We start from the raw sequence: 27,225 nt of genomic DNA, 5'->3' as shown, positions 1-27,225 counted from the left end.
AACACGATGATACAGCAGCTTCAAGCAATACACCAACACCTTTGAGAAACCTGAATCCTATATTTAAAGAGATTATTTGTTTTCCACACACTTTTCCACTATCTGAAGTATCTGGTGCCAGAAGAATACTATTTTATGGAATCTCCTCTCATAGTTTAAACATATCAAACATGGTTAAAAAAAAGTGATTAGCAATTTGTAACAGCTGAAGGCTTGTATTCAAACATGCTGCAGGTGTGTCTTACTTACAGGAAAATCACATAGTATCTATGTAGATATTCTTACAATTCTGAGATTATGAGATTTGAGCATGTACTGTTCAATGTACTGTTAATAGAAAGGACGTTCAAAATGAATGAAAATTTAAAGAAATATTCACTTGGATGTTTTCCCTTACTTCAAATAGTGCAACTGTTATTTCCATTTTTTCTTCAACTATGGGAAGAGAAACTGATTCTGATTTGTATTACTATAAATTATCATAAGATCCAAATTAATATTAAACATTTGAAAAGGTAATTTCTCTTCCAATAGTTATCTATTTTAGACATATTGGACATACTGTCCCAATGCCACGCTGGAGCAAGAGAATGGACTACAAAGCTCACACATCTGCAAACCAGCTGAGTACGTGAAATAATTCCCTTTTATTCTTCCAAATATCAAATGCTATTGTGTTTTGGCATTGCCCAGTTAATTGTCCTTACACAGAAGACAAACACAGTCAAAAATCTGAGATCTGCCCCAAGAAATAGGCTTAACTAAATGCTAAAACTATCATGTGTCTAAAACATGTTATCTACATAAATTAAAGTTGTGGTGAGTATAGACAGCAGCACTGTCTCATGCTAGCTATTTAAAAGCTAATGTAGTGGCACGTTTTTATTAATCTTGTTCCACACATCAAACAAAAGAGTCTGATGCCTTCAAAGGCTTCTTTTTTCCCCCTTCTTTTTTAAGCAGAGGGCTTTTTTTCCTTTTTAAGTAGAAAAAGGAGCAGATGATAGTGAAATTTATGATGTACAGATGTAAACTGCATAGCTTCTGACAGTCAACATTAACTATTTTTTCAACAGTGAACAAAACAGCATTTGATTTAAACAAGTTTGAAATACTAATATTATGGAGTAAATTATTCAAATTCAGAAGTGAAAAATTACTTATTTGGATAATTTCAATTCTTGTAATTTTAAGAGCTACAGAAAGCATGTGCAATTACTTATTAGTGCATTATATCAATCGCAAGTTATTTATTTAAATAAAATATGCCTAAGAAATGCCCCCTGCTAACAGGTATATGAAAAAGAGCTTGCTGTTGAACAATGAGATCTTTTCAGATTTCGTGGGCAAGGCGAAGTTAATTGAGGAAGACTCTTTGGCAAGGATAATTTTCCTAGAAATTAAGTCACAAACCAGTAGACTAGAAACAGATGACCAACACAGGCTTCTACCTCCCAGGTAGGTATATTCTGCTCCCTGAACATCTGCCCAGGTATTCTGATTTATCTTAAAAATAGGGATTATATACAAACAATAGAAATTAACTACTATTTTTCACTTAAGTATTTCCCTCAAAGTAATGCGCAAGACTAAAGTTATACTGAGACAGCTCAATCAATATTTTCTTTACTGCCCAAAATGTAAAAAAAAAAAAATTGCCACAAAACCTGGACAAATGAAAGTAGTGCTGGAACAGAAGTCAGAAAAAGAAAAGGAACTAATATCCCTTTGGAGGCAGTAACATGAATTAATGGGCAAACTGATCTAGCTCTATGCCTTCTACCACAACTGCAGAAATAAGGAACCTGAACTCTATCCTTCCACTTAAGACCTCATCTTCATGCTGACTTTAAAAGTCTGAAATGGAAAATGAAGTTAGGAGAAAGTGACTCTTAAAAAAGCTAAGAATTATCTTTGGGGTTAATGTCTGAAGTACACCAAAGAGACAATCTCTTTTCCAGACCTCTTATCATTTGGATTAAAAGCATATAGAATGGAGTCCCAAAACAGGCTGGGGACCAGCTGTGTGGGAATGGGGCACTGATAGCAACCTACTCCAGAAGGAAATGATTAAAGAAAGGATCTTGACCTCCACTGTACAAATTTATGCCAGTAAATCCCAGATGGCTAAGCTAATAAAATTGAGGTCTAATTAAACCACATCCCTTGGATCTTGTCTTTGCTTCCATATGAGCAAGACATGGATACAATACCAAGACTCCTCTTAAGGTCCTGACTATTGTATTAACTGGATTAGTGGCTCAAAAACTTTACCCATTCATATTCAAAACTGGAAAGTCAAGCAAGTAAAATACCCATGGCCACCAAACTTCTCAGGGTCACGTGCCCTCTGTCTGGCAAAATAAGCAAAAGGCTTTTCAGCTAATTGTTCTTAACCACAAATACACCAATGGCCAAGACAGACAGACATACAAACTCCCAAGCATAGAAGTATTGAAGATGAATGTGTAGTTCTATCTAAAAAATCTACACATATCTAATAGATTTAAATAATACCTGTACTAGATTTAAATCCAGAGTCACAATGCAGCAAAAAATGCCAAAGGAATTAAAAACTGATGGGTAAATAAGCTTTTTTCATTAAAAAAATCAACTAAACCAAATGCACAAACATGCATTTGTTTCACAAATGCACTCTGGAATGGCTTTAAAGATGTTTTTGGAGAGTACTATGGGTTATCAAATTATGTAAAGATACCTGCTTGCAAAATGACCTTATTTAGAATTAATGTTTTACTTTGCACACTGTGTATCGTAGACATCAAATTACAAGGTTGTGGTTTTGGCCATCTTTTAATTACCAACAGTCGAGCTAATTGTAGATAAATTTTGTACTCAGAATGTGTTTAGTCTAATAATCGAAAGGCCAAGTTTGTCCCTTAAGGCAGATTTATACATTCCTGAAAGAATCCCCAAGCTAACTCCAATTAAATACAGAAAAAAACATTGATTGCAGCCATATTACAATAATCATCTCAAGGAGTACTGCATATGAACCCAGCTCCATACGTAGCTCTTGTGGTGTTAGACAGAAACTGTAGTGAAGCTGCAAAGGCAGTTTTAAAATATTACTGGATTTTTTGTGGATATAGGACCCAAGATAGCCAGTACCTCCCTTCCCTATTGATGATGGACTAATGATAAACTGTGGCTGCTTAACTATTTGGAAGCTATAGTTATTTCAATCACAAGAACTTCTTAAAAATGTAGCAGAATAAAGAATGTTTTCCTGAAGGTTGACAGTAACCTAACAGCAGGCTGACATCAAATGGTGCTACAGCAAAGAGACTGGTGGAAGCACAGTCCTTCTGGCACCACACAGTTCCTAAAGAATTTCAACACTCTTTATGTGGTTACGTAGCAGAATGACAGCCACGTGTTTTTTTACAAAACACAATAATAATAGCAATAATAATATCAAAATCCAAAAACATAAGCTACAAAGATGAACTGAGATGACCTTACTGGTCACCCAAATTTCCAGGCTTTTCTCCCGTATTCCAGTATTCATACAGCATAAAAAATGCATGAGTTGGAAAACATGGGGATTAAAGTAACTCTCAAATACTAACATATCTTCTATCAGGTTTCAAACTAGAAATAGACTATAAAGGAAATACTTCCAGAGCTTCAAACATGAACTCACAGATAGTAACTTAGGTCAAGTATCATGGACTGAATACAAGTAATTTCATAAACATAGGTAAGGATCTGCACTACTCTTTAGAGCCTGACTTTATTCAACGATTTTTAGATGAATTTGAAGTGCATCTCTACTTTCAAACTCCCTAAAAGTCTTCACAGAAATATGGTAGTTGACATTGAATTTAGGTATTATCTTCAGTTTCTATCTGCTGTACTTGAAGAGTGTTTATCTATAGAAAAATGAAGCACAGAAGTTCTTCGAAACAGATTATTTTCAAATAATAAAAAAATATTTAAAATATTTTCTGAATTCACTGTAGGCACAGACTGAGAAATTATTTATGGTAACAACTTCTTTAGCCTATTTAAACTACATAAAGGAAATTCTGAATAGGGGAGACTTATGACTCTGTGAATAATTTAATAGCAAACATTATGATGTATTATTTATGTAGCACCACTGATGCACAAAAGAATGCTCACACACAGTAACGGGGTTCCTCCCTTGAAAGGCAGTTAAAGAACTGACGACGTATTTCTCACCCAGGAACTTCCATTGCAATCAAACTAGTAAGAAATGCAGGATCATGCCATATTAGATCCTTAATACAATTAAAGGTAACAGTCTGAAACTGAAACAATCAAAAAGGGGAACATACATGCAAAGCTGTAGAATTTTGCATGTATTTTTTGAAAACGCTAAAGACAAGAAGGAAAAAAGATTAAACTAATAGAGGCTTTATTATGAACACCTTCTGCATGCATGTTTGCCTGACTTTGCTGCACTGTACAGCCACATGTAATTTGCTAATTTATGCTTATACAAGGCCATTAATTTTTGACTGTTTTAGACTCTAAATTATTCATGGGTATTAATGAACATCAAACTATTTGCTATGCACCTATACCTAAAATTTTGTAAGAATTATATTGAAGATCTTTTGGATCAATTAGCTATAGTATTTTTAAAGCAGCCAAACACAAAGCAGGTAAGGTATATTTATTCTTTGTGGATTTTTTTTGTCTCTTCATACCCTAGAGACAGCTAAGCTCTCCTCAATTTTTCCAAGCATTTTATTTTTGGATAAGTGTCCTGCATGTTTTCTGATCTGCACTAAAAATGATTTGAGATTCAGGGACACATATCCAACACCAGTCTGTTGGGTTTATCATCAGTGATCAAAAGGGCAGGACATGAATATATGCAAGACAAAAACATGAAATAGTCTATGCTAATGAATATTCTAGAAAGTATTCTCTGACCTTCTGGAAGACAATATTACTGTGTTCAGGTTCTGAGTACTGGTTACTAGATTTCTAGTAAGTCTTCACCTTAGGAAAATGTGTTAAGGAATTGCATCTTCAGAGCACTCAAATTACCAGAATCCCCTCTAGTTTGGACAAGGCCTCAGAAAACAGACAAGCACACTAGAAGTTCTGCAAAATTCCTGAACATTGTTATCTGAGCTGGATGTTCTGTGGACAATTTTTCCTTTTTCTGGTTTTTTTTTTGGTTTTTTAATTACTCATGTTTTCGTTCGTTTAAGAATCTCTGCCTTAATCAATATGGTCCCAATCCTAGTTCTGCACAGGATGTCTTAGATCTGGACCTGTTTTTAGGCCAAGGTAAGTCCTCCCACTGTGTCATATCAACATTTGATTTATATTCTTGGAACCAAGTGGCCCTCTTCTATCTGGTAGCACTGGGCCTGAATAAATTTATTTTTACCCTATTTTTGCATTGTTAAGATAAAAACCAAACTAATTGATTTTGGGAATAAAAATGCCCAGTTAATTAAAGGAAGTGTAACACATTGGTGTATTAAAATTGTCAAAACTTGCATGAGGCAAAGTGGTAGAGACAAACATTTTCTTATCTGTCTAAAAACATAAGAGTTGTTTCTGTTCTCATATACCTGAGCAATCAATGTAATGAAAATGAAGACTGGTGTGAGGGTGTAACTGGCCACTAGCCTGACCCGTAACTTCTGGAAGTTAAGGAGACTATTCTGCTGACTCAGGTTTAAATCAGGACTGTAACTCTTGAGGTTTTTTAAAACACATTATCAGCTCAGCACATAAGTTAACTGAATACAAGTATTTCTACAAATGTTCCTAGGAAAATTGGAGAGTTTAGAAGTGTGATTTCCAAATGTAATTACAGTAAGTTAAGGACTGAGAGTGAGACTGCCTTAAGCAGTAAGTCTCGACAGTAAAAAGCACAATTATAGATGGCTGCATGGTAGTATTTGCCTTTCAAAGTCCACACGTGTGATAGATTTTTCAAGTCTGCAGTGTTGTGCACGCATGTATCAAGAGACTAGAACAAACCTTGAAATTAAAAAAGGAAAAACATGTGCAAATAAACTACAGATGTGAAACTTGGTTATAACATGATAACACTAAACTTTCATATACTACTTTTATAACCCTTTAACATGTAGAGAAGTTATACTAAGGAAGTCCAGTGATTTCCACTATTAGAAAACTTGCCTGATAGCTAATGTCTTTTCAAATCTGTACTTTTGTTTAAACTCCCCGACTACTGTGGATTCTCATCATAAGGACTTCAAAAGCAGCTAACAAGCTATCATGACCACTATAAATAAATACAAAGACAAGGAGAAAGAACAGCCCTTCTGCCTACAGGTACTATTATTGCCCAATGATGAACAAAAAGGGGTATGGACTTGCTACAGCGAAGCAATTATTAGGGATACTGATTTAAACCACTGTTTTTAATAAATGGGAATTACACCTTTCTTTGTGCGCTCTGGCACACCAGCAGCCTCATTTACTTTTTTGAGAACACTGCTAAAAAAAGATTGAACACAGCTGTATGGACAAGTTCTATGGCCTGGAATCTGGAGCTGCTGGTCAGCTGAAAGGAGTTTGCTAGGGAGGCTCTCGTTTTGTTTCTCAAGCTCATGAACTCTTTCTTGCCAATGCTCAATCCTTTCTTCCAGCTCCAGGCCTGACCCAGCCACTTGGGGCCGCCACCAACCTGTTCAGACTTTTTTTTATCATTAACAAGCCGTATTAACTTGGTGGTCATTCTGGGGAAAATAATAAAAAAGATGAAAAAGAATGTGAAAAGTCAGCATAAAAAGCATTCTGTTGAAAGGAACATAATCACTGTGAAGACTTCAGCATAGAACCTGAATAATAAATTTCAGGTTTTGATATAACTATTACTGCCTGTGAAGAACTCTTTGAAGATAATTGAAACCACTGTGCAGCAATCTGCTTTATAGCACTGACAAATAACAGTTTCCTAAGGCTTATCATTTAAGGTTAGTAAAGGGAGGACACATATTTACTCCATATGCTGCTTAAATGTAATTTTTAATGCATGACCTTATATAGGAACCTCTGCATGCTGTTAAGTAAAGTTACAGATTTGGGATGTGGTGGGCGAACTATAAAAGCTGCAATTCCACAGAACATTCAACTATTGAAAGAATGCTAATAATATGCAACATTCCAATGATATATAATTTCTAGTATTTTAGGATTTAAATATATATTTCATGTCTAAAGTGGCTAAAATATATAGGTGGTGATATTTAAGGAGGTACTCCAGAAAAAGTGACTTCACAGCTTTCATTACTCAGTTTTACACTTGGCAAATATTACCAATGTTCACGGAGAAGGAACATATATTCTGCTAGCTGCAGAATATAATTAGATACAGAGGGTATGGTTGTCATCTGTCTTTAAAAGGATACAAATTTTGCTTGTGGTGTCTCAAGGGTTGTACCTTTGATTTCCTTTAGTTTTGATAAACATTGGTAAACTAGAACAAAAGGCAGGGAGGGCACATGGGGGTGATGTAACATGCATGAACAGAAAACATACTCAGCAGTGAATGCAAAAAACTTGGCACATAAAGAAAGAAAAGGTGGCTTTGATGAGAGAGACAAGTTCAAGACTTTACTAAGTTGGTTGCACATCTTCAAGACCTGTATCTAGTTTACAGGGAATCTATTTCTGAAAGCCCAGAAAGAAAACTGAAAATAAGGACACACTTCATTTGTTTAAAGGGGCTTGTTTTATTTTTTGTATACTTGTGGACAGAAGCTTCTACTTAAAAGAACAAAAGTGAAACAAAAAAAAGCCCATAATAACTTCAGGATGTTACAGAATGTTACTTGCCTGTAAGCAGGTTTTTTGTTTACGTTGAGTTTTTAACATGTTCTTCTACTGCAAATTCATTCCAAACATCCAGTAAAAAGGATTTTGGTAAGGGATGCTGGAAAAGAAATTCAGCTTGAGGAGTTAAGTTTTTTCTCTGGCAAACACTGTATTTTTTATTTTCTGTGTCATAAAGTATTAATTCAGGTATTTCAATTTGGACACTCCGTGTAATGCTACCTAAGTGAATGATTAGTGCATTTGGTAAGTCATCTAACAGAAACACAGGAAATGTTGTTTGGAATAAGCAAGCAACGCATTTGTTCCACCATCTTGTATTTGACAACAGCTTGACAGAAAAGATGGAAGTTATGTCATGCTGGTCAATTTGTTCCCCACTCACTGAATACTGAGTCAAAAGGAAAGAATGCTTTGGACTTAAAAAAATGATGACATAGTCCCATGTATAGACGCAATATTTTCAGCTCTTCTTTTATGAATCTTCTAGCTTCTGACCACACCTTGCTTGGATGCAGCATGATTCTATTAAGTACAGCACAATGTGAGAATGGAATCATGGTGCTTTTGGATTTATCAGCCCTCTTGCAATGCAGTAATACCATGCACAGTTTTCCTGAGCCCTGACTGGTTTGCCAGCACAGCATTAAGTTTAATAATAAGCCTGAAGTTGCTTGGGTACATTTGGGCACACTGGGTACTCTGCTCTTCATGCTACTTGGGGCTTCTCCACTGAAGTTTTCTATTACACTGAATAGAGGACAGCTGATTATAAAGGTATTTTAGGGCTAACCAGATGATCACAGAATCAATTAAGCTGGAAAAGACCTCTGTGATCATTCAGCCCAACCTTTCACTGAACACCACCTTGTCAAGCAGACCATGGCACCGAGTGCTACCTGCAGTCATTTCTTAAACGCCTTCCTGGGCAGTCCGTTCAAAGGTTTAATCGTCCTTTCTGTGAAGGAATTCCTCCTAATGTCCAACCTGAACCTTCCCTTGAAGGTTCAAGCTTCAAGGCCCAGCTTGAGACTAAAGGCTAGATGCTAGTCAATTTCTTGAAGGCCAGAGAATGACAAAAATAGGGGTGAAATCTCACTGTATAGACCATTTTGATTCTAGAATGAAATTCCTGATTAATCATTAGCCTTCTACAGCCTCTCCTACAGTTCCCAGAACATCTGCTGTGTCGCTGTTGAGCAGCTAGCAGAGTAATGAATGCATCAGTTCTCAGTGGCAAGAAGGAATGACCTTTATTGTTTTGATTTCATCACATATATAGAGTTCTCAAAAGTCACCCAGATTGGTCAGTCAGAAGCCTTCCCCCAGGCCTGATTGGCCAGGCCTGCACTGTCCAAGTTCTGGGACACTGTTCCAACAACATCCAAACTTTATCTTTATTTATAAAACACAAGAAAATTTCTCATGGGAAAAACCTGTGCTAGCCACACTGCTGTACCCTGCCAGCACAGCTCTGAACCCATGGTACAGCTCCAAAGTGACAGACAGTGCTGTACCTCTGTACATGGAGATCTAATACAGTCCACCACAAAGACATACATACACAGAGATAACCAGAAATTACCACAAAAATTAATTCCAAAGAGTGATTTTTGGTACTGCTTTAGAAAGTGCTCTGGGAGAAATCAGCATTTTTAATTTGTTGATGTTTTAAGGGACAAAAATATTACTGTAAGCTAAAATAAAAGTATTAACCCCATACCTCTTAGTTTTCTCCTCTTCCTTATTTGCATGTTGCTTGAGTAAGATGTGATCATTATGTATATCAAGAAATCTGTCCTCCAGTTCTTCTCAACTGATTTGTTACACAGCTTGCTGACCTTTTACATTCTGCACAGTTGATGATTCTACCCAAACAAAGACAACTTTAAATTACCTTCTATACATTCAACGACATGTAGTTCAAAGTAAAAACTCACTTTGAAACACTGAACCCCCTGCCCCCAACTTTTTGAGTAGTTTTATATTTTACACTTAGGAGTCTGTTGACTAAGTTTTTTAGATTTATTGTCATTTGAAGCACTTCCTTTTTCTTTCCTCTTACAGATTAAAAAAAAAGTTATTAAAATTATACATCAACCTGCTTACATATGAGACAACACAAAGGTAACAGTTTAGCAAGTAACCAGGTTCTGTCAAAGATACTATTTAAAAATAAGCACTGCCAAAGAGATGCTTTCTAATCTGTTCCAAAGTTAACATACTCTCTTGAAGCTTGAAAAGACTGTCATAATTCTGTAAATTTACTCAGATACAAGACTAAGCCCAGTTTTTCCATTCTAATAGCAGCTGAGTAACATATCAGAATTGCATAGTAATTTTGGTTCCCATTTTGTTAAATGGATCTGGCATAGCTCTCAATTCAGCAAAATATTTATCTTTTCTTCTGGAAGGATGAATGCTAGAGCTCAATGACATTTCAAGTTTTTAGCATCTCACAGCAACTCCCCTCTTATAACAAGCAACTTGAATATAGAATGGGTCACAGCACCTTTCAGAATGTAACCCAGATTTTGAATGGTATTTGAACTTAATTTTGTGAGTGGCAACATCAGAAACATTTTTAGGAAGAAACTAAAGAAGCCACTGATCAAAGTCTGTAGCTGTAATAAATAGCAGCTGGTACAAACCTTGTAATCCTTCAATTCCAGCTGGAGCTAGACCTGTACGAATCACAGGCAGGTCCCCCACAGTTACATCAGCTGCAACAGGCATGGCTTATCTAGGGATAACAAAATTCAAATGAAATTCCTCCTCATCTGTTATTTAAACTGAGACTAGAATGAACATTTCATCTTATAAAAGGAGGGAAAAAGTTATGGCACATTCACTGAAATGACAGACTTGTGAATGCTCCTATCTCAACTGGATTGCTCAGAGGACAATCTAAACTCTCAAGCATTTCATGCCTGTTTTAATCCACACACAAAAATACATATTTTTTGTGCAATTGTATTTAATGTAAGTACAGTTAGCTTTCTGAAGTTCTAGTTCTGTTGTCTTCAGCAATCTTTGGGCTAAGTCTTTATAGCCAAGTGTTTGTGGGAAGGAGATATGTGGGGTGTTTTATTTAGTTGGGTTTTTTTAAATTGTTTATTCACTTAAAGAGAGATAAAAGCTTAAGGCATCGACTGGTAGATGAGTAATGCCATCTTCCACACTTTGAATGGAACTCTTTGAAACAGAGGTGCTGGGGGTTATGAAGTCATTCCAGTGTTGCCTGGCATCCTCTTAAGTCTTCTTTTAATCATTGTCATATAAGAAATTACTTTTGAAGATAAAGACTCTTCTATGAAGGATTCTCATAAAGCTGAACACATTTCTATCTTGAGGCAACAAAAAGTTTAGCTACATGACAAAGTAAGATGGGGAAAGCATTAATGTGAAAAAGTACTACATTTGTTTTGGTGTAATATATGAACATACTTGTTAACAACTGCTGCTTCGTTCTTGTCTTCTGGTGCAGAAAATTATGTGTTGGTCACAGAGTCAAGTAACGCTGAAACAACAGGAAAAGGAGAGACATGAAGTCCTTTGGACAGTCTTCCCCCCCAAAACCACTGTTACACTCTTCTGGTGATATAAATCCTTAACCAATCCAACATCATCTAGGAAAGTATTGGGAAACTAACAGTGATGCTACTAGAGACTTGCACCAGGGGCAGAAGTGACACAGTATAATGAACAGACATCCCATGAAATATCTTTTAATTCAATCATAATCAAAAGTGCTGCCTAAGCTATCTCTTCCATCATAAATAAGTCTCCTCATGACTTTGTTCTAAAGAAACAAAAGGGATTAATGGAAATTTAGTTTCCAACAAGTCAGTCTTGCTTTTAATCTTCTATATTTTTCATCATTAAAATTTATGAGAAAATATTATTTCCAGATTTCACTGTTTATAAATAAACAGGAACACATTTTTCTTCCATGTGGAACAAACGTTTCTTTATCATGACCATTGCAATGAATTGATCTACACTTGTACACTTGCAATATGGTTGCAGTTCCAGTGCTGACACTGACAGAAACAGAGAATACTACTCTGTGATGTTGACATCCACACCATGCAGCCGACGGCACAATTGGCAACCAATGACAAATACACATCAAACGGAATTCAGCTCCTCAGCATCCTCGGCTCTTTTTGCATTACTCTTATGAATCTTCAAAACTTGTTTGTAATTTGTTAAATTAGCTCTATCTGCAGTCATTGGCTTCACTCAAGTCTAGGTTCATTATTGCGGTTACTGTTATGTGTCCCTGTACCAGCAGGCTACACAAATCAGATCAAAGGGAAACAGAAACCTTTACTTCTAGAGGATCATCTAAATTTGGTTCATGATGGTACCACAGAGATGATGCTACCATAACATGTCTTTCTAGAATGTGATTGTCCATGCTTTCGCAAATGAAAAATGACAGGGGCTTTTTTCTTTGGCAAGTTTCAAGAGACATCAAGAAGTAAACAAGTATTTTTTCAGCATAACTCTACAATATTTGTGATCTATCAAAAATCAAGCTTCAAAACTCTAGCACTGTAACAGACACAGACAAAAACTGGTTTCCACTATTTGCTACTTGCTAAAGAAACTTTGCTATGGATATCTTCTACCTGTTATCTTCAGCATATGAGAAATCTACTCATTTAAAAACAGAGACAAAACAACACATACTTGTCACTCAAACAAAAACTCTTGTCAGTAGTAATCCATTACTGGCTGCAGCAAAACCACAGAAATACTTAAGCTGTAAGCAAACTAATATAGCAGAGCTGCACACAAAGCCAGTTTTTACTGGTAACATGACATGACTTGAAGTGACAAAATAAAACAAATTTAAATCTAAAGTGTCCTGAAAACTTAGAAGGTGAAATTTTCAAAAGAAAGAGGAAGAATTCTTTCATTCCCATTACAAAGAATTTAATTCATTACAAAGAAATTAAGCATTCAGCTATCTTTTCTATCCTGGGCCACAGAAATAGAAAATTAAAAAAACAACCATATTAATTGGTTTTATCAGACATAGTGGTTTTAGAGAGAAATAGTTCAAACATGCCTCCTGGTTTTAAGGTGACCATATATATAATTACAGATTTAGAATTTGTCCTGTCAATTTATTTGCCAGATTAGTAACATACCTATGTCTTTAATAATCACTAATAACCACTGTTTATGCTGCTGCTTTGAGAGAGGACACTTCAAACTTCAAAAACCATCAAAGCATGTGTTACATATGCTGGAGTTTCTCTTTGAATATTATCTCAGTGTCAATCACAAATACTTAAACAAAATTACTTTTCCTCACAGTCTGGTTCTAGTGTTATTTCTAAAATGAGAGTTCTCCATGGCATTCCATATTACTTTTGAAAGCATTTCCAAAGCGATTACATCTGACAAAGTTGTACAACAACACTGCTACAAAAGTGATGGCATTTAAGAGTGCAGCATTTCCTAAAAGAAAGCACAACAAAGCATTTAAATTTGTATTTGCATCTGGACAGATCCATATGCCATCCTCAACCTCAAAGACTTAAACCACGTTTTATTTCCAAGAAAAGATACCCTACAATAATTTCAGCATATATTGTTCCTCAAAAATAAGATAAAGTAACTTAATATGCAAAGAGAGGAATATTCTCCACATCTCTGGGATTAACCTGTAAGAACTTCAAGTTAGATATAAGTAAGAATTTTGGATATAGTTAGTGAAGTTAAAAAACCATAACTCCCTTATACACTGCACTACTTACAAAAGTGGTTCTGTCACCATCTGTACCTGAAAATTTACTAGAAAAATCTGCACACAGCTTTGCAGTTATACAAGGCCAGACAGTGGTAAGATTAATGCTTATCAAAGCTCATGCTTTAGGTCCAGATTCTTATATAACTCACAGAAGTGTAATTAAGTAGCAACATCATTCAAAAGTAGCAAAACTGAGTGGGGATTACTTAATGTTTTAGAAGTTCTCAGCCAGTGGGGTTAGAAGGGACTCCCAGTAAAGGGATTTCCAGTGAAATCATAAAAATTACAACTTAATTGTTTCAACGTGGATTTTGAATTTGAGTCTCAGACAGGGCCAAGATAATCCTTTTGTTACAAAATCCTACTTCACTTCTCTGGTAGAGGGAATTCAATAAACGATGTGAGCAGGACCACCCACCTATCTTAGCTTATCGCAACACATGTCCAGCCTACGTTCTCCCTCTACTGAGTCCTTAAAAGATAAATGCTTGCATTTTATTTGCCTTGTAGTCCAAAATAATCTCATTTATTACTTGGAAGAAACACATACACATATCATCCTTCAAAGATCATCTGTTGCAGTGCTGTGTGTTTTGGGAGGCGAAGAGGAAAAGAAAGCTAAGATACGGAGAATATTAGGAAACGGGATCACAACATCCTGCTGTTGCCTGGGGGAAGAAACATCTCTCAGACCTCTAAGTCCTACTTCAACACAGAAAAATCGAAAGAACCGTGTCTTGCCTTCAGCGTATTTTACAATACTTCCCAAATGTCGATTCAGCCGCCGGTTGTGGCGGTGACTGACAGGGCTGGGAGGGGCAGGGCCGCAAGGAAGGCAGCGCTCGCCTCATGAAGAAACGCCTACCCTGCTCGGGCTGTCCCGCCCTTGGGCACAGCAGCTCAGCTCCCGCTGCAGCCCGGCAGCCTTCCCAGGTACAAAACACAGGCCTACAGGGCTCCTTTTAACCAAACGCTGAGGCTCCCAGCCTTTTCGCACGGGCACCGAGCGAGGAGCCTCTGGGCTCTGGAACCCTCAGAGCGAGACCCGCCAGCCCCGCTCCTCGCCTCCCCGGCAGGGCACTGCCCGCTCCAGGACACAGCCCCGGGCAGCTCCGGCAGCCCCGTCCTCCCCGCGCCGTGCCGTGCCCAGAGGAGGAGAAGCACCCCCCGTACTCACGGCCCCGCCAGCCCCCTGCTCCTCTCAGCGCTCCGTTAGCAACTGCCGCTGTTGCCAACCAGCCCCTTCCCCTTCCGGGCCGCCCTGGGCCTGCCGGGACTTGGAGTGCGGGGCGGAGCCGCGGTCCGGCGGCTGCCGGCGGGAACGGCGCGGTGTTCCCGCGGGGCGCTGCTCCGCTCTGGGCGGACGGCTAAGGCGGCACCATGAAGAGGAGAGCAGGGGAGCGGGAGAAAGAACTGAAGGTACCTTCCGTTTGCTTCCTGCTCCCCGCAGCCCTGAGGAGTGTGCCCGTGGCCAGCGCTCTCCCCGTCGCTCGTGGGGCTGAGCGGGGCAGAGCCCGCCGGGGCTCCGGTAGCTCCGGTGCTGGAGCCCCGAGCTAGGGGACTCCGAGGCCGCCGTGACGTTCGCTGTGAGAAGGACGGAGCCGCAGCCCCGAGCTCGCACAGGCGGCGGTGGCGAGGCGGCAGCGCCTCACGGCATCGTGTGGCCAGCAGCGCCCCGCGCCCTCAGCGCCCCGCCGGCATGGCCGGGCCGGGCTGCCCGCGCTGCGCGCTGCTCAACCTGCACATCCTGGATCCCTCCTCCCCTTCAATGAGGGCACTTGTGCAGCGCTAACAGCAGCTAGTGCTCCAGGCGTGTGCCATCTGGGCGAGATAGTCAATTTCAAAGAGAGTTCTGTGGTATATGAAAAGTTGATGCAAGGACAATATGTTTGTTTTTGTTGAAGCGTTCCCAGTGAGATGATGCACTATGTAACTGCGCCTTAACTTTTAAATATAAAAGTACTCTACACTAAGCCTGACGTAAATAAACATTTTTAAGCCTTTTATACCGCCCGAGCTGTATAATGTTTGTTTTCTTTTTCATGTGTTCAGGTGCAATGTTGTTATGTGCTTACATTGAAGATGCTGCTTCACTGTGGAAACAAACAGGAGAGCTGAATGTTTGCTGTTTCAGGTGCCTTTGAAGGGCTTGTGTTACTACATTGTACCGTATTTGACTTCAGCTCTTGATGGTTGTTGTACTTAAACTGATTTTGTTTACAAAATAGTAGTACTAAGAAACAATAAGTGACTCGTTTGGAAACACAGTGCTGATATTAGTGGTGTTAATGAAAGGAAGGCTAATTCCATTATAAATATAGAAAATGCCTTTGAAAATGCTAATCTCATATGCCTGAACAGGGAACATGCTGATTTTAGTATTGCTACTAATTTACTATTCAGTATTAAAAGTTATTTCACTGCAGAGGCAGGGTAAAGGTCTGATATAAGTTTGCAGCTAAGTGTTTTACTACAAAACTTTGGAGCCTGTTTCCGTGCTAAGTTTCATAACAAGTCTTTAAAAAATACCTGGTCATTTTGTAATTAGTCTTTCTGTTATCCCAAGCTGCTGAAAGACAGTAATTTCAGTTTTACATTTGTCTTCTGCCCTTTCTATATATGTCAAAACATATGCAGATGTTCCATCCAATCTAAATACCTTGCAGAGAAAACCTCAACCCATACTTGTTTTAGCCTGTACATTTGTGCTATCCATCCAAAGGCCTTTGTCTTTTCAGTGGGTCTTGAAGGTATTTGGGAATCATTTTCATTAGGAGAATAATTGCCCTTGATAAGGTAATCACTAAAGGATATGTGTGAGTGAGTAAAAGGATGATGCTGTGAACTACATTGGCAGGGGTTGTAGGAGGACAAGGCACTTGAAGAGGTGTCTAGAACAGTGTATGAGAAAAACTTGAAGTAAGGTCCAAGACTACTGCTCTAGACATGGCTAGGTGATGTAGGTGCCCGGACAGAGAAAGATGAAAAATAACAAGAGATTCTTACAGAGGATTTAATGGTGTCAATACTTATGGAGTGCCTTAGGGGAATGTGGTCAGTTGGGTACCACTTGAGAGAAGCTGACTATATTGAAAGTGAAGCAAAATGAGCCTGTAGAACATCTTAGAATAAAGGCTGCCAAACGAGAATGGGAAAAGGGGGGGATATGCTGGAGGGAACATAAGCCTTTTTTTTTTTTCCATGGAAGCATCCTCATACTGATTATTTTCTGCAGCCTAATTGAAGTTGTAATCTCTGGGCTCCTGGTAGTATGCCAAGTCACCCTTCAATCCATAGGCTTAGCTGTTCTTAGCTTATGTTGCTCACCTGAGAAATACTGAAGACAAAGGAGCAGTGTCTTTATTGTAGTTGTGCTGCCAAGACTTCCATTTAGGTACTGATTAAAATATTTTTTAGCAAACCAAATATTAGTGAGGTTAACCCAGCCTCTTCTGGAGAGTAAGATTTATGAGACCTACTACTGAGAGGGAAGTGGTTGGGTAGAGAAGCTGGTTTGGGTTATGTGTCTCCTGGCAATGTCTCTTGTTTTCCAGAATTAAATCCTGAATAAAAGTTCTTGTTTTGCTATAACTGTGTACAGTTAAATGCTGCCTATCAGAATCCCACTGATTGACTTTTGCTTTGTAATTATGTAGTTTGTTTGTTACATGTGATAAGCTGTTCTCTGGCTCAAATTTTCTTGTCTATAGCAGGTTTTGATTTATGCTGTTACAGAACATTTCTATTCCAAGTACATGTGGTAGAAGTTCTGTAGAGTGCAGTGCTGTCATACAGCAATTTCCACTTTGCAGATCACTCAGTTGGGTTAAGTAAGATTAAATGTGTAGCTGAAATGAAATTGCTTGTGCTAGTATTTGGTATTCCAAGCCCAAAAGGAGGAGAATACAAATTCATTCTTGGGAAGAGGGTCTGAAAAAAGTAGGAAAACCATAGCCAGAAGTTAACTCCTCATCTTTTCTAAACACTATGTTGGGCATGCTAATGTCCTGTAGAATATTTCTCTGAATCTTAAGTAGACAAAACACAACTATTCTGAAGTTTCTAAAGATGCTTTTGGAGCTGTTGCATGCCACCAGCTTCTCTGGTCTCCCCATAGCAAAAATTACTTCTGTGCATAACACCAGAGCTGTTTAGAGTAGATGTTGCTCAGTAGCTGAAAAAGCATTTTTATGCAGCAGTCCTCTGGGGGCTTGTTCATGTTTGTTTGTTTTAGATTATAATTCAGTTTTAATTAATACAGTTTATAGTTACTTTGATTCTTTTTTCTTCACAATCTTGGTCAGAGTTTGTCACTTCTTTTTTACTGGGTGGAGACAAGGTACCATGCAAAGCATAATTAAACCTCCTATTTGGTAATCTAAGTAGATTATTTCATTCTTTTAGACTTGGGAAGAAAGCTTTTTGCTTCTAGAATGTTTATTATCTTGATTGATATTCACAGCTGAGTTAAAAAAGTTAATCTTTATTGTAAGACGTAACATTCTCAAGACTTAGTCAAAGTGGAATTTTTTTAAGTAAGTTTTGGTATGATAGAGGCCAAGTTCTAGTTACATCGTGTATATGCTTCCTCTTGCCACCCTGCATATTAACACCCTGTGTCATTACCATGTGAAAGAGAAGATACTCACCTAGTTGGAAGTATTATTTTCTTTTAAAGTAAAAGTATTACCTTGATGGGTCTTTGGAATAGACCACTAAGCCCAGTTGACAATTACCTTATGTAGCTGTTTATGCTAATTCACATTACTGGGAACGCTGACTGAGAGAATGTATTCCACAGACACTACTGTTATGTTTGTACAGCTCCCAGCACAGCTGGGACCCCAATCCAATAAAGTTACTGCTGTACAAATAATAAATGCAACAGTGTGCACATATCTGAATATTCACAAGGGCTTTTACAAAGATATTCATATGCAATATCACATTTGTGAGACATGTTGGACAAAGTGGCAAGGAAATACAAAGCTTTAAATAACACAAGGCTTTGTATGTATTTTATTTACAAGGAGAAAAAGGGAATATACAGTGTTTCAGCTGAGAAATCATCAAAAGTCTTATTTTCTGCATCATCCTCTTTTTTGCTGCCTGCAAAATAATACATGTTTACAAAGTAAAACAGGTTGTTTCAACATACTGATGCTCAAGGAAAATTATGCAAGTATTCTTGGAGCACTTCAAGGCATGATTAAGGGTTTGATTTTAGAATTATTGCTGAAAGATGTTGCCCATGCCATACAATGAAGTTTAAAAACTTTAAAATTGTTATCATGGTTTGTTCTATTATGTTGATTTATTGTTTCCAGTTATTGTTCTACCTCTTAAGATAAAAAACATTATTAGAAAGACCAAAACAAAACAAAATTTGCTGATTGACAGATTAGATTCTTTTAGAAGTTGCATTTAGGAAAATTAATGAAACAACTTAGATGCAGTTAAATAAGCTTCTTGTCATGTCATATTTCTGCTTAGGTAAATGGTGTGTAAGTTTTAGCAGAATCAGCAACCAATATGCCAGTAGCAATTTTTGTGGTAATCACATTATTGGACCTTCCCATTATTAATGAGACAATAATTAAGAAATAGTGTTGATAGTCACATAACACATGATTTGTATATTGGAAATGGTCAGGTAGAAGTCTTGCATATGCAGAATAAAATACAAGAAAGAATGAGTGGCAAATGTTTCTTGCTTTTAAATTCATCACCTTCCTGCTGTTTAAATTGCCTCAGCTGCTAATGCTGGAACCATTACAGTAATGGACTTGGCAAATGAAGGAGAACTGAGACATACACACTTCATTACTAGAGGGGTAATTTTCTCTTCATCTGTAATAGCAGCAGTGCCTAGTATTGATCAGACCATCAGGATACTAATCCTCTGTAAAATTACTTGTTATAACTGAAAATGTGTTAATCCAAATCAGTCTGTGTCCTGACTTTCTACTTACCATTGAATACAGACTATTAGATGGTTTATGTTTTGTGATTTAAAGCCTTCACATCGTTAATAGTAGGAGCCTCCTTTGCAAGAGCGTGTACTTAATCTTAGGTATGGCCCAGGGTTGTCTTTTTGTTTTAACTAGAACATCACCTACTTAATTAAGAAATGCATGTCTATCTTTCTGCTCGGAATTACAGTGGTACTTTAGGCTCTGCAGATTTATTAAACGTGTTGTTTTACATTCAGTCACTTGTTTTTGCTGTAAGTAAGAACAGATCTGTGCTTCACATACTGGAATTTATAAAGATCTTGGAGCTAAGGATATGAGGAATGGCTGCTCAAAACATGAGTTTTGTGGATCTTGGCCTGGGAGGCTCTTGTGTGTTGGAGTGGTGTAAGGGAAGTGCAGTGCCAGGCGTCTGAAGGTCTTCAGTTTGCTTTGATCCTGGTGATCCACTGCATGAGACAGTCATATGGTGAGCTGCACATGTCCCATATCTCAGCATGGAAAGGCTTCTTTTTCTTTTTTCTTTACTTTTCCCTCTGCTTCATCTATTTCTTCATAGACTCGTGTGTTTAAATTGGAAGCTCACATCTCTTACTGGTGTAGCCTCAGTGCAGTGGCTGTTATGCATGAGATGCATGATGCTCACAGGACCTGGGTATGGGAGATATTTCCATGAACCCTGACCATTCATAGACTCACTGCTCTGGGCTCCTGCCAGGTGACAGCCGTGGGTATCCTGCCAGCACATGGTGGGCAAGGAGCATTCTAGAAGTTGGGCAAGCTGCAGAGCTGGTTGTTTTTTTTTTAAAGACTCTGGTAGCGTTCCATGTGTTTTAGAAAACTTTTGTTGTCTAAATTAGATTTTTGCTCTGGTGAAACAGGCAGCATTTTTATCTACCTAATTACCCCCTGCTTTCTTTCTTCATTATCATTTAACCAATTCAACTTGTATCATTTGGAGAGACTTCACAGTCCTAAAATGTATTGGAGTATCAATGCCGTTACAGGGATTTTCATTCCTTCTCTGACTCAGAACACTGAATTTTCCCCTCGCTTCTATGGAAAAATATGAACACAGTATATGTTTCTTGCTAAATTCCACTTTCTCTAGTGAACAGCCTGTTTATCTAGTTTTGAAGCAGTAGCCTAGAAATGTGTAGAGCAAAGCATCTTGTGTAACGGTGTGATTTGGAGGAGTTTGCTTATTCAGCTGAAACTACACTGCCAAATGTAAGATTAACTTTAAGGTTTTCTGTTAGTAAACTTCTAGCCTTTATTAAACACGAGCATGTTCTCAAACAGCAACATTGAGACAAAGAAAACAGTAATTTACAAATCCAGTGTTAGACATGAATTTCTAAAAATGCGATGATAGTTCTTTACATTATTTTTCAAATATTTCTATAACTTGTAGCATTCATGAAAATTAAATTTTCCCCAGAAATGAGGGAAAGTAAGTTTTGAAAATCCTTCCTGTTTTCTGTAGAAAAATAAAATTTCATGTGAATTGAATTTTGGGGTTTGAATTAATATCTTTCTGAAGAGAAATCTTGAGGAGCTTGTTAGCAGGTGATTTGATTTCAGAAAGTTGTGTAGTCACCTAGACCTTTTAGTCTTTGAATTTATAATCTTAGAAGTTTCAGATGGAAATCAGCATTTTTGAATAAAGCTGTAGTGAAATGTCTCTACTAGAGGTGCTGTACAGGGCCTACTTTCAGTTTTATTTTTAGATTTTGAAAACATTTGATGAATAATTATTATACTTTTTTCTTTTACATCAGAGAAGACTCAGTTTCAGCTGACCCAGGTTAGTGAAAACAAGACGGGTGAAAGAACGATTGCCTAAAGCCTGTCTCTGTTCCCTGTGCTGTTGATGATCAAACTCGCACACAGCCTTCAGCTGAAGCAGGATTGGGCTCTCGTCCTTTTAATAATTCATCCATTTCTAAATTATTTAATTACCTGTAATGACCAAGAGCATCCAAATTACCAAGTTATCCTCTTTCCTTCAGCTGAGGCTGAAAAGCACTGGAGTGTTTTACTGTATTCTGTTAGGTTCACTAGTGAAGTGCAAAACATGGTTATAAGTATTTATTGGCATTTAAAGTATGGTACAGATTAAACATATATTTGAATCCTGCTGGATAGAAAATTATAGTGCTGCAATTTCAAAACACTTGGGATTAGTTACTGGAGTCTGACTATGGGAGGAAACTCTGCTCTACCTTATTTAGCTTAGCAGTTTTTTACCTTAGTGTACATGCTACCCCAATTTCTAAAAGAATTACATCTTTATCTTCTAGAACTTGTTCAGCTTCATTTTGTGCTTTTTTTCTGCTGCTCTTCCCACCATTTTTATTTAAGACTGTGAAGTTACTTTAGTGTAACTGCTCTTGTCACCTTTGCCCTCAGCTAATCAAATAGTTTACCTTGAGGGAAGCATTTATCTCCCACTTTCATTATTATTATTTTCGTAGCTGTAAAGATATATATTTTATGTCTCCAGAAGGGTGTAACAGAGAAACGAGGTATTGATCTGCTGTATTTGGCAATTTCTTTCCACCTTGCCATCGATATCATGTCAGCCTCTGTCTGTACTGTGGTTGACCTCACAAATAGCTCTTTATGTTCCCATTGGATTCAAATGATATACTATGCTCAAAACTAAATCAATGAATGATTATAAAGTTTTTAGTATTATTTCATAACCCTCAGGCAACTGGTACTTCATGCAGTGAATACTTGAATACTGATTAAAATATATGGTTGATTCTGTTCTGAGGTTTGAAACTGTATTGAAATCAAACACCTCATAATATTAAGTTCAGGGTCTTATTTGTGTATTTCTGTGCAAATACTATAATTATTGGAACTTCCCTCTGTAATTCACCAGAGAGATTCCACTCTACACTGGCAGAAGATTTTACTTGAGATCTCCCACATCTCATGGATGTTCTGTCCTCTGCAGAAATTTCATGCACTGGATCTTGCTAGTGATAAATCATGGTTTACATACACTGTTTATGCTTATGGGGGGGTAAAAAAGGAAGTAAAGATCAGATAAAATTTTCATCTCCAAAAAGGGAACAGCAAGTTTAAAAAATTTTTGGATTGGAAAACATTGCTGTTACTGACATGTAAAACCCATACACTTAGATGTAATTCTAACAGTGTAACTGGTAAAGTTCATGCTCAAATGCAAGTGCAATAGATTTCTTTTTTTTACTCTGATGGAAATAGGTAGAATTTTCACAAGCAGTTAAAGGCCTGTAGAAACCCAGTCTTACTGATTTTGAATGTGCACTCAGGATCTAGAAAAATCATCTGATTCCATTCTGTGTTTACTTCTAGTGTAAATTATGTCAATGCAGCAGGTAATGGTGCTCTTGGGCTTAAAGGAAATACTTAATTGTCTGATATCTAAATCATGTAATGGCAAACAACTGCAGTTAATAAAATACTGAACTGACCTATCATGCATATGTATGTATGTAATCACTGAATAAAACCAGAACAAACTATTTAGTGTAATGATGTTAGGTAGGAGAAATTTTTTTGGGGCTTTCATTGTAAACAGTGTATATAGACATCAGGAAAAGGACCATCTTTCTGAACTGGAAAGCTTATTTAGAGTCAGAGTCTAAACAGAAATTTCTAATAAGCTTTTGTAAAGAAAATGAACATTTGTCAAACATACCACTTTTGCAAGACATTTACTTTAAAAAAATTGTGGAAAGATCTTTCAATGAGATTAATTTCAAGTAAAAGGTTTCATTGTATATTCTGAGAACATGTTAGCGCCATATTTTATAATACCGTATAAAGCCACTGGAAATTATACCAAAACTGTAATCAGTTTGAAACTGTTTCTGTAAGCCTGGATTTTTTTCTAAAATGTAGAAGGACATTTTTTTAATGTACTGTAGCTATTATGAAATCTTAAAAAATCCAATTCTTCTTCTGTCCACATAGGAGCCAAAAAGTAGGTTTTATTAAGCTTGTTATTTCATATACTGTATTTGAGTATAATGAAACTGACTTGACAGGAGGTAAGATCAAAAGGCAGCTCTATTCCCCACTTTCCAGCCATTCCCACGTCAGTTATTTAGCATAAGATGGGTTGAATCAGTTATGTGGTTCTTTGCATCTGTGGTAATGGGGAAAGGAAACTTTTGGTTTGGATGTTTTACTGTGGTAACCAGTTCAGTAGTCAGTTATCTTTTATGGATGTTCAGTGCTCTGCTTTTTTGCCTCTGGCATGTGAATATGTGTACCATATTGGTGGTTTGTTTCTTTGTGAACTTCATGCAGAAGGTGGTAGTTGAGGAAAACTATAGGAACAAATGTTGGTTTGTGTAGACTTCCCCCATTCTTTAAGCCAGAAGCTATTAAGCTTCTGCACTGTCAAGCTTGGGAGGCATCTGGTATATGCTGTCTGTCATTTCTTGAGCCTCTGTTGATGCTGTCTAGGAAAATAGTCCGTGATATATTCATATGGACACTATCAGTCTTGGTTCAATGGGAAGTGTTTATGGAAAGCATTTATACATATGCATAAATTAAATAAAAGCAGATTATGAATACAGCCAGTGTTTTTATTTCACAGTCTTGTATTCCATTTTAAGACTTCAAAAATCTTTTACTTGCATTAGTAAAAGCTCGTATTCCTGGGTGCCCATTTTGCCTGAATGTGTCATGGGAAATTTTTTTAAAAAGCTTTGTTCTTCGGAATTTCTTTGTATTCTTTTTATTCATATTTTCAAGTTGGATTCCATAAGCTTTTCTTCAGTGTAGTTGCAAATAAAAATTGAACCTCGTATGAAATTTTCTGACCATGGGAACTGATATTTTAGAAAACTTATCGTAATCACATGACTTTTGCAAGTTGTGGTGCTTGATAAGAGTATATAATGAAGTTCACAGTGGTGTTATAGCTTAAACTTTTATAATGAACTGTAGATATTGATCAGCCTTCCCTGAACTGTTTTAAAAATGTCTTATGTTATTGAAGTATTTCTTCATGGAAAGAATGATTGGGCCTTGGAGGTGGTGGAGTCACCATCCCCAGAGGTGTTTAAGAAAAGGCTGGATGTGGCACTTAGTGCCGTGGGCTAGTTGAGAAGGTGGTGTTGTCACATTGATGATCTCTATCCAAATTTACAGTTTCTGCTTTAGATAGGACCACCTTGCCTATGTAGAAAAGCTTTGAAATTTGCTTTTCAGTCCAAAAAAGTTGAATTATAATTTTATGATGTTGGCTTCCTGAAAGTAATCCAGTGTGATCAGAAAAGTAGATTGGTCATTATCTGTGATTTGATAAGTGTTGATAGTATGGCTTATGCAATAAGAACATATGAATGTAATTTCTACCTAAAGCAGTTTGTGCTCTATGTATCTGTATACATGACAGACACATGGGTTTATGCTTTATGATCCAAACACATTCTTCATAAATAATGACAATTCATTTTCTCTTCAGCTTGCAAAGCACAGTTTGTGATTAGGGTCTTTAATGGCTTGGTATCCTGACAGAAGGTGGTACAAAGCAGTAATGTCACAGGTGGGAGGATGCCAGTGACCCAGTGAAAGAAACAAGCACTTTGCATGTTGATCTGTTTTGTGAGAGGGCAATATTTGGCCCTGTAAGTGCAGGAGAGATGGACTGTTCATGAAAAGGGCATAGAGAGCTAACCCATATGATCCTTTGTCAGCCTGATTAAATTTAGTGTCAAGCGTTCATTCCTATGAAAGATGAGACACATCACTGTTTATCTAATAGAAAAAAGTATTTCTATTTTTCTTGAAGTCTTTTATATGTTAATAGAGGCAAACATGACTATGATCACATAATTTAAATGTGTAAGTAAAAAATATACATCTTTACTGGCAATGGTTTAAAAGTAAGATGTATATGTTTTATGCAAAATAATGCAATTTCATTGTTAATCATGCTGTTCAAGCCATAACTCCACACAAAACAGTGCTTTTAAACAAATAGAATATACTGTTATTATGCCATTCATAACAGAAATGGTTAGAATATTTAGAGACTGATGCAAAGTATTTTGCATGCTTCAATGTATGCCTCTATAGTGATACTGATGTACTAATAAAGAATTAAAACTCCAGGTATTAGACCTAATTGTAAGGTGTTAGACTGTGGTTTTCAATACTGGATGAAACACCAGTATTTAGAGCAAGGGTTACAACAGATGTAATTTTGGAATTAAACACGTGCATACAAGAAAACGGAAGAATTACTCATGAAATAATTGAACTTCTCTTAAATAAGAAAAGAACAAGAGGGAAAAGTTTAGTTGTCTTTCTCCTCTCTCTTCCTACCCTGCCAAATGTGGCTTGCTTAAAAGAACTGCTGGGAGTTCTGTTTAATGCTATACTTTGCATGCATTTGTGATTTGAAATAAAAAAAAAAAAAAGCCAAATTTGAGAGAGACAGTTTGAATGGCATGCTGTCAGTTTGGCTCTTCGTGAATTGGCAGTGGTCTCATTTAGGACCTTCAAATATGTGTCTGCCTGGACAGAATGAGAACATTTTGCATGTTCTTCAGAAGACAACCACTCCTTGCTGCCTCACAGTACTCAGTGGTGCATGACAGTTGCCCTTCATCGCTGTCTTCTTCGAACTTAACCTTTGACCGCCCACTTTGTTGCCGCGCAACGCTTGGAGCAGGCCAGGATGTTCATGAATGACGGGCATTGGCCTGCAACGTGCTTGTCATTATTTGACTGTCAAAAGTAGCCTGCCATTGGGCTCCATCAAGGTTTGAAACCTATGTGCAGCAGTCCATATTACTTAACTTCCAAGACTGTCAACAGGATGGTCGAATGTGCATAAAAAATGTGTGTTGAATATGTCTTTGATCATAATATAGGGAGATGGTTTTTGTGTGTTCTAAATGTATTCATATGGATTTCACAGGGCCAAGAGGTTGATTCTGCTGCCATGGTAAAAAGTGAACTGTTGTCTCCTGTGGTCTAAGTTTCAAATAGCACAATTTAGATTTGAACAGCTCTGCCAGTTAAACTCTCAGCTTGTCTTGCGTATCCTATCAGCTTTTCAGCCAGCAGTATAAGCAGCGAGATACCAGACCAGTGGTGCCTGAGGTTAGCTGTCAAACTGGAATGTTATTTTGGATCTTGCTGTAATGTAATATCATAGAAGGAGGTCAGGCTGTGTGATTTGTAAAGCAGTTGTGCAAACTTAAAATGACTGAAATGTTTATTTCAGGTGCTTTTTTTTTTCCATCTAAAAGAGTTGATGAGAAGATAGAATTTATCGTAAAAAAAAACCAAAGGCAATATAAAATGGTCATTTTTCTCTCGAGGACAGAATACAGTGCATAAAAGAGCATCAAAATCCAATATGAGGAGTCAGGCTGAAATTCACTGTGTAATAAATGCTTGACATTGAAAATATGTAACAGGCAGACATCTTTGTATCTTCTGATAATGAATCCCAAAGATATTTGGGATGAATATTGTACTTAATTTAATGAATGGGAATTGTACCTCTGGGTTAATTGTGAATATAAACTTGGTGTGTAGGTAAATTACTTATTCAATCTATCGTATATTAACAAATACTTTGAATTGCTTCATACTTGGTAGAGTCATATCCCACTTTTGTGGAATATTAGCTATTCACTT

The 27,225-nt window shown here is 37.3% G+C and overlaps 2 protein-coding genes across 5 annotated transcripts in view; one reads left to right on the top strand and one right to left on the bottom strand.

Moving 5' to 3' along the window:
• RPGRIP1L (RPGRIP1 like) overlaps positions 1-14,878 on the bottom strand; it is a 49,113-nt gene extending 34,235 nt beyond the window's left edge. The window contains exons 1-3 of the mRNA XM_085071855.1: positions 14,763-14,878; positions 11,266-11,338; positions 10,470-10,561 (exon numbers count right to left, since the gene is read on the bottom strand). The gene's annotated coding sequence lies outside the window, so the exon portion shown is untranslated. The remainder of the gene's footprint in view (positions 1-10,469; positions 10,562-11,265; positions 11,339-14,762) is intronic.
• FTO (FTO alpha-ketoglutarate dependent dioxygenase) overlaps positions 14,873-27,225 on the top strand; it is a 230,151-nt gene continuing 217,798 nt past the window's right edge. For 3 of the 4 annotated variants that reach the window (XM_085071847.1, XM_085071849.1, XM_085071853.1), the window contains exon 1: positions 14,873-15,004. In XM_085071847.1, the coding sequence (XP_084927973.1) occupies positions 14,966-15,004 (39 nt within the window). In that variant the 5' untranslated portion in view covers positions 14,873-14,965. The remainder of the gene's footprint in view (positions 15,005-27,225) is intronic. The other variant, XM_085071852.1, reaches the window with a different exon arrangement.

Source organism: Lichenostomus cassidix, chromosome 11 (genome assembly GCF_008360975.1).
Source record: "Lichenostomus cassidix isolate B80296 chromosome 11, HeHo_3.0, whole genome shotgun sequence".
Classification (NCBI taxonomy): Eukaryota; Metazoa; Chordata; class Aves; order Passeriformes; family Meliphagidae; genus Lichenostomus; species Lichenostomus cassidix.
This window is presented reverse-complemented; position numbering and strand designations above follow the sequence as displayed.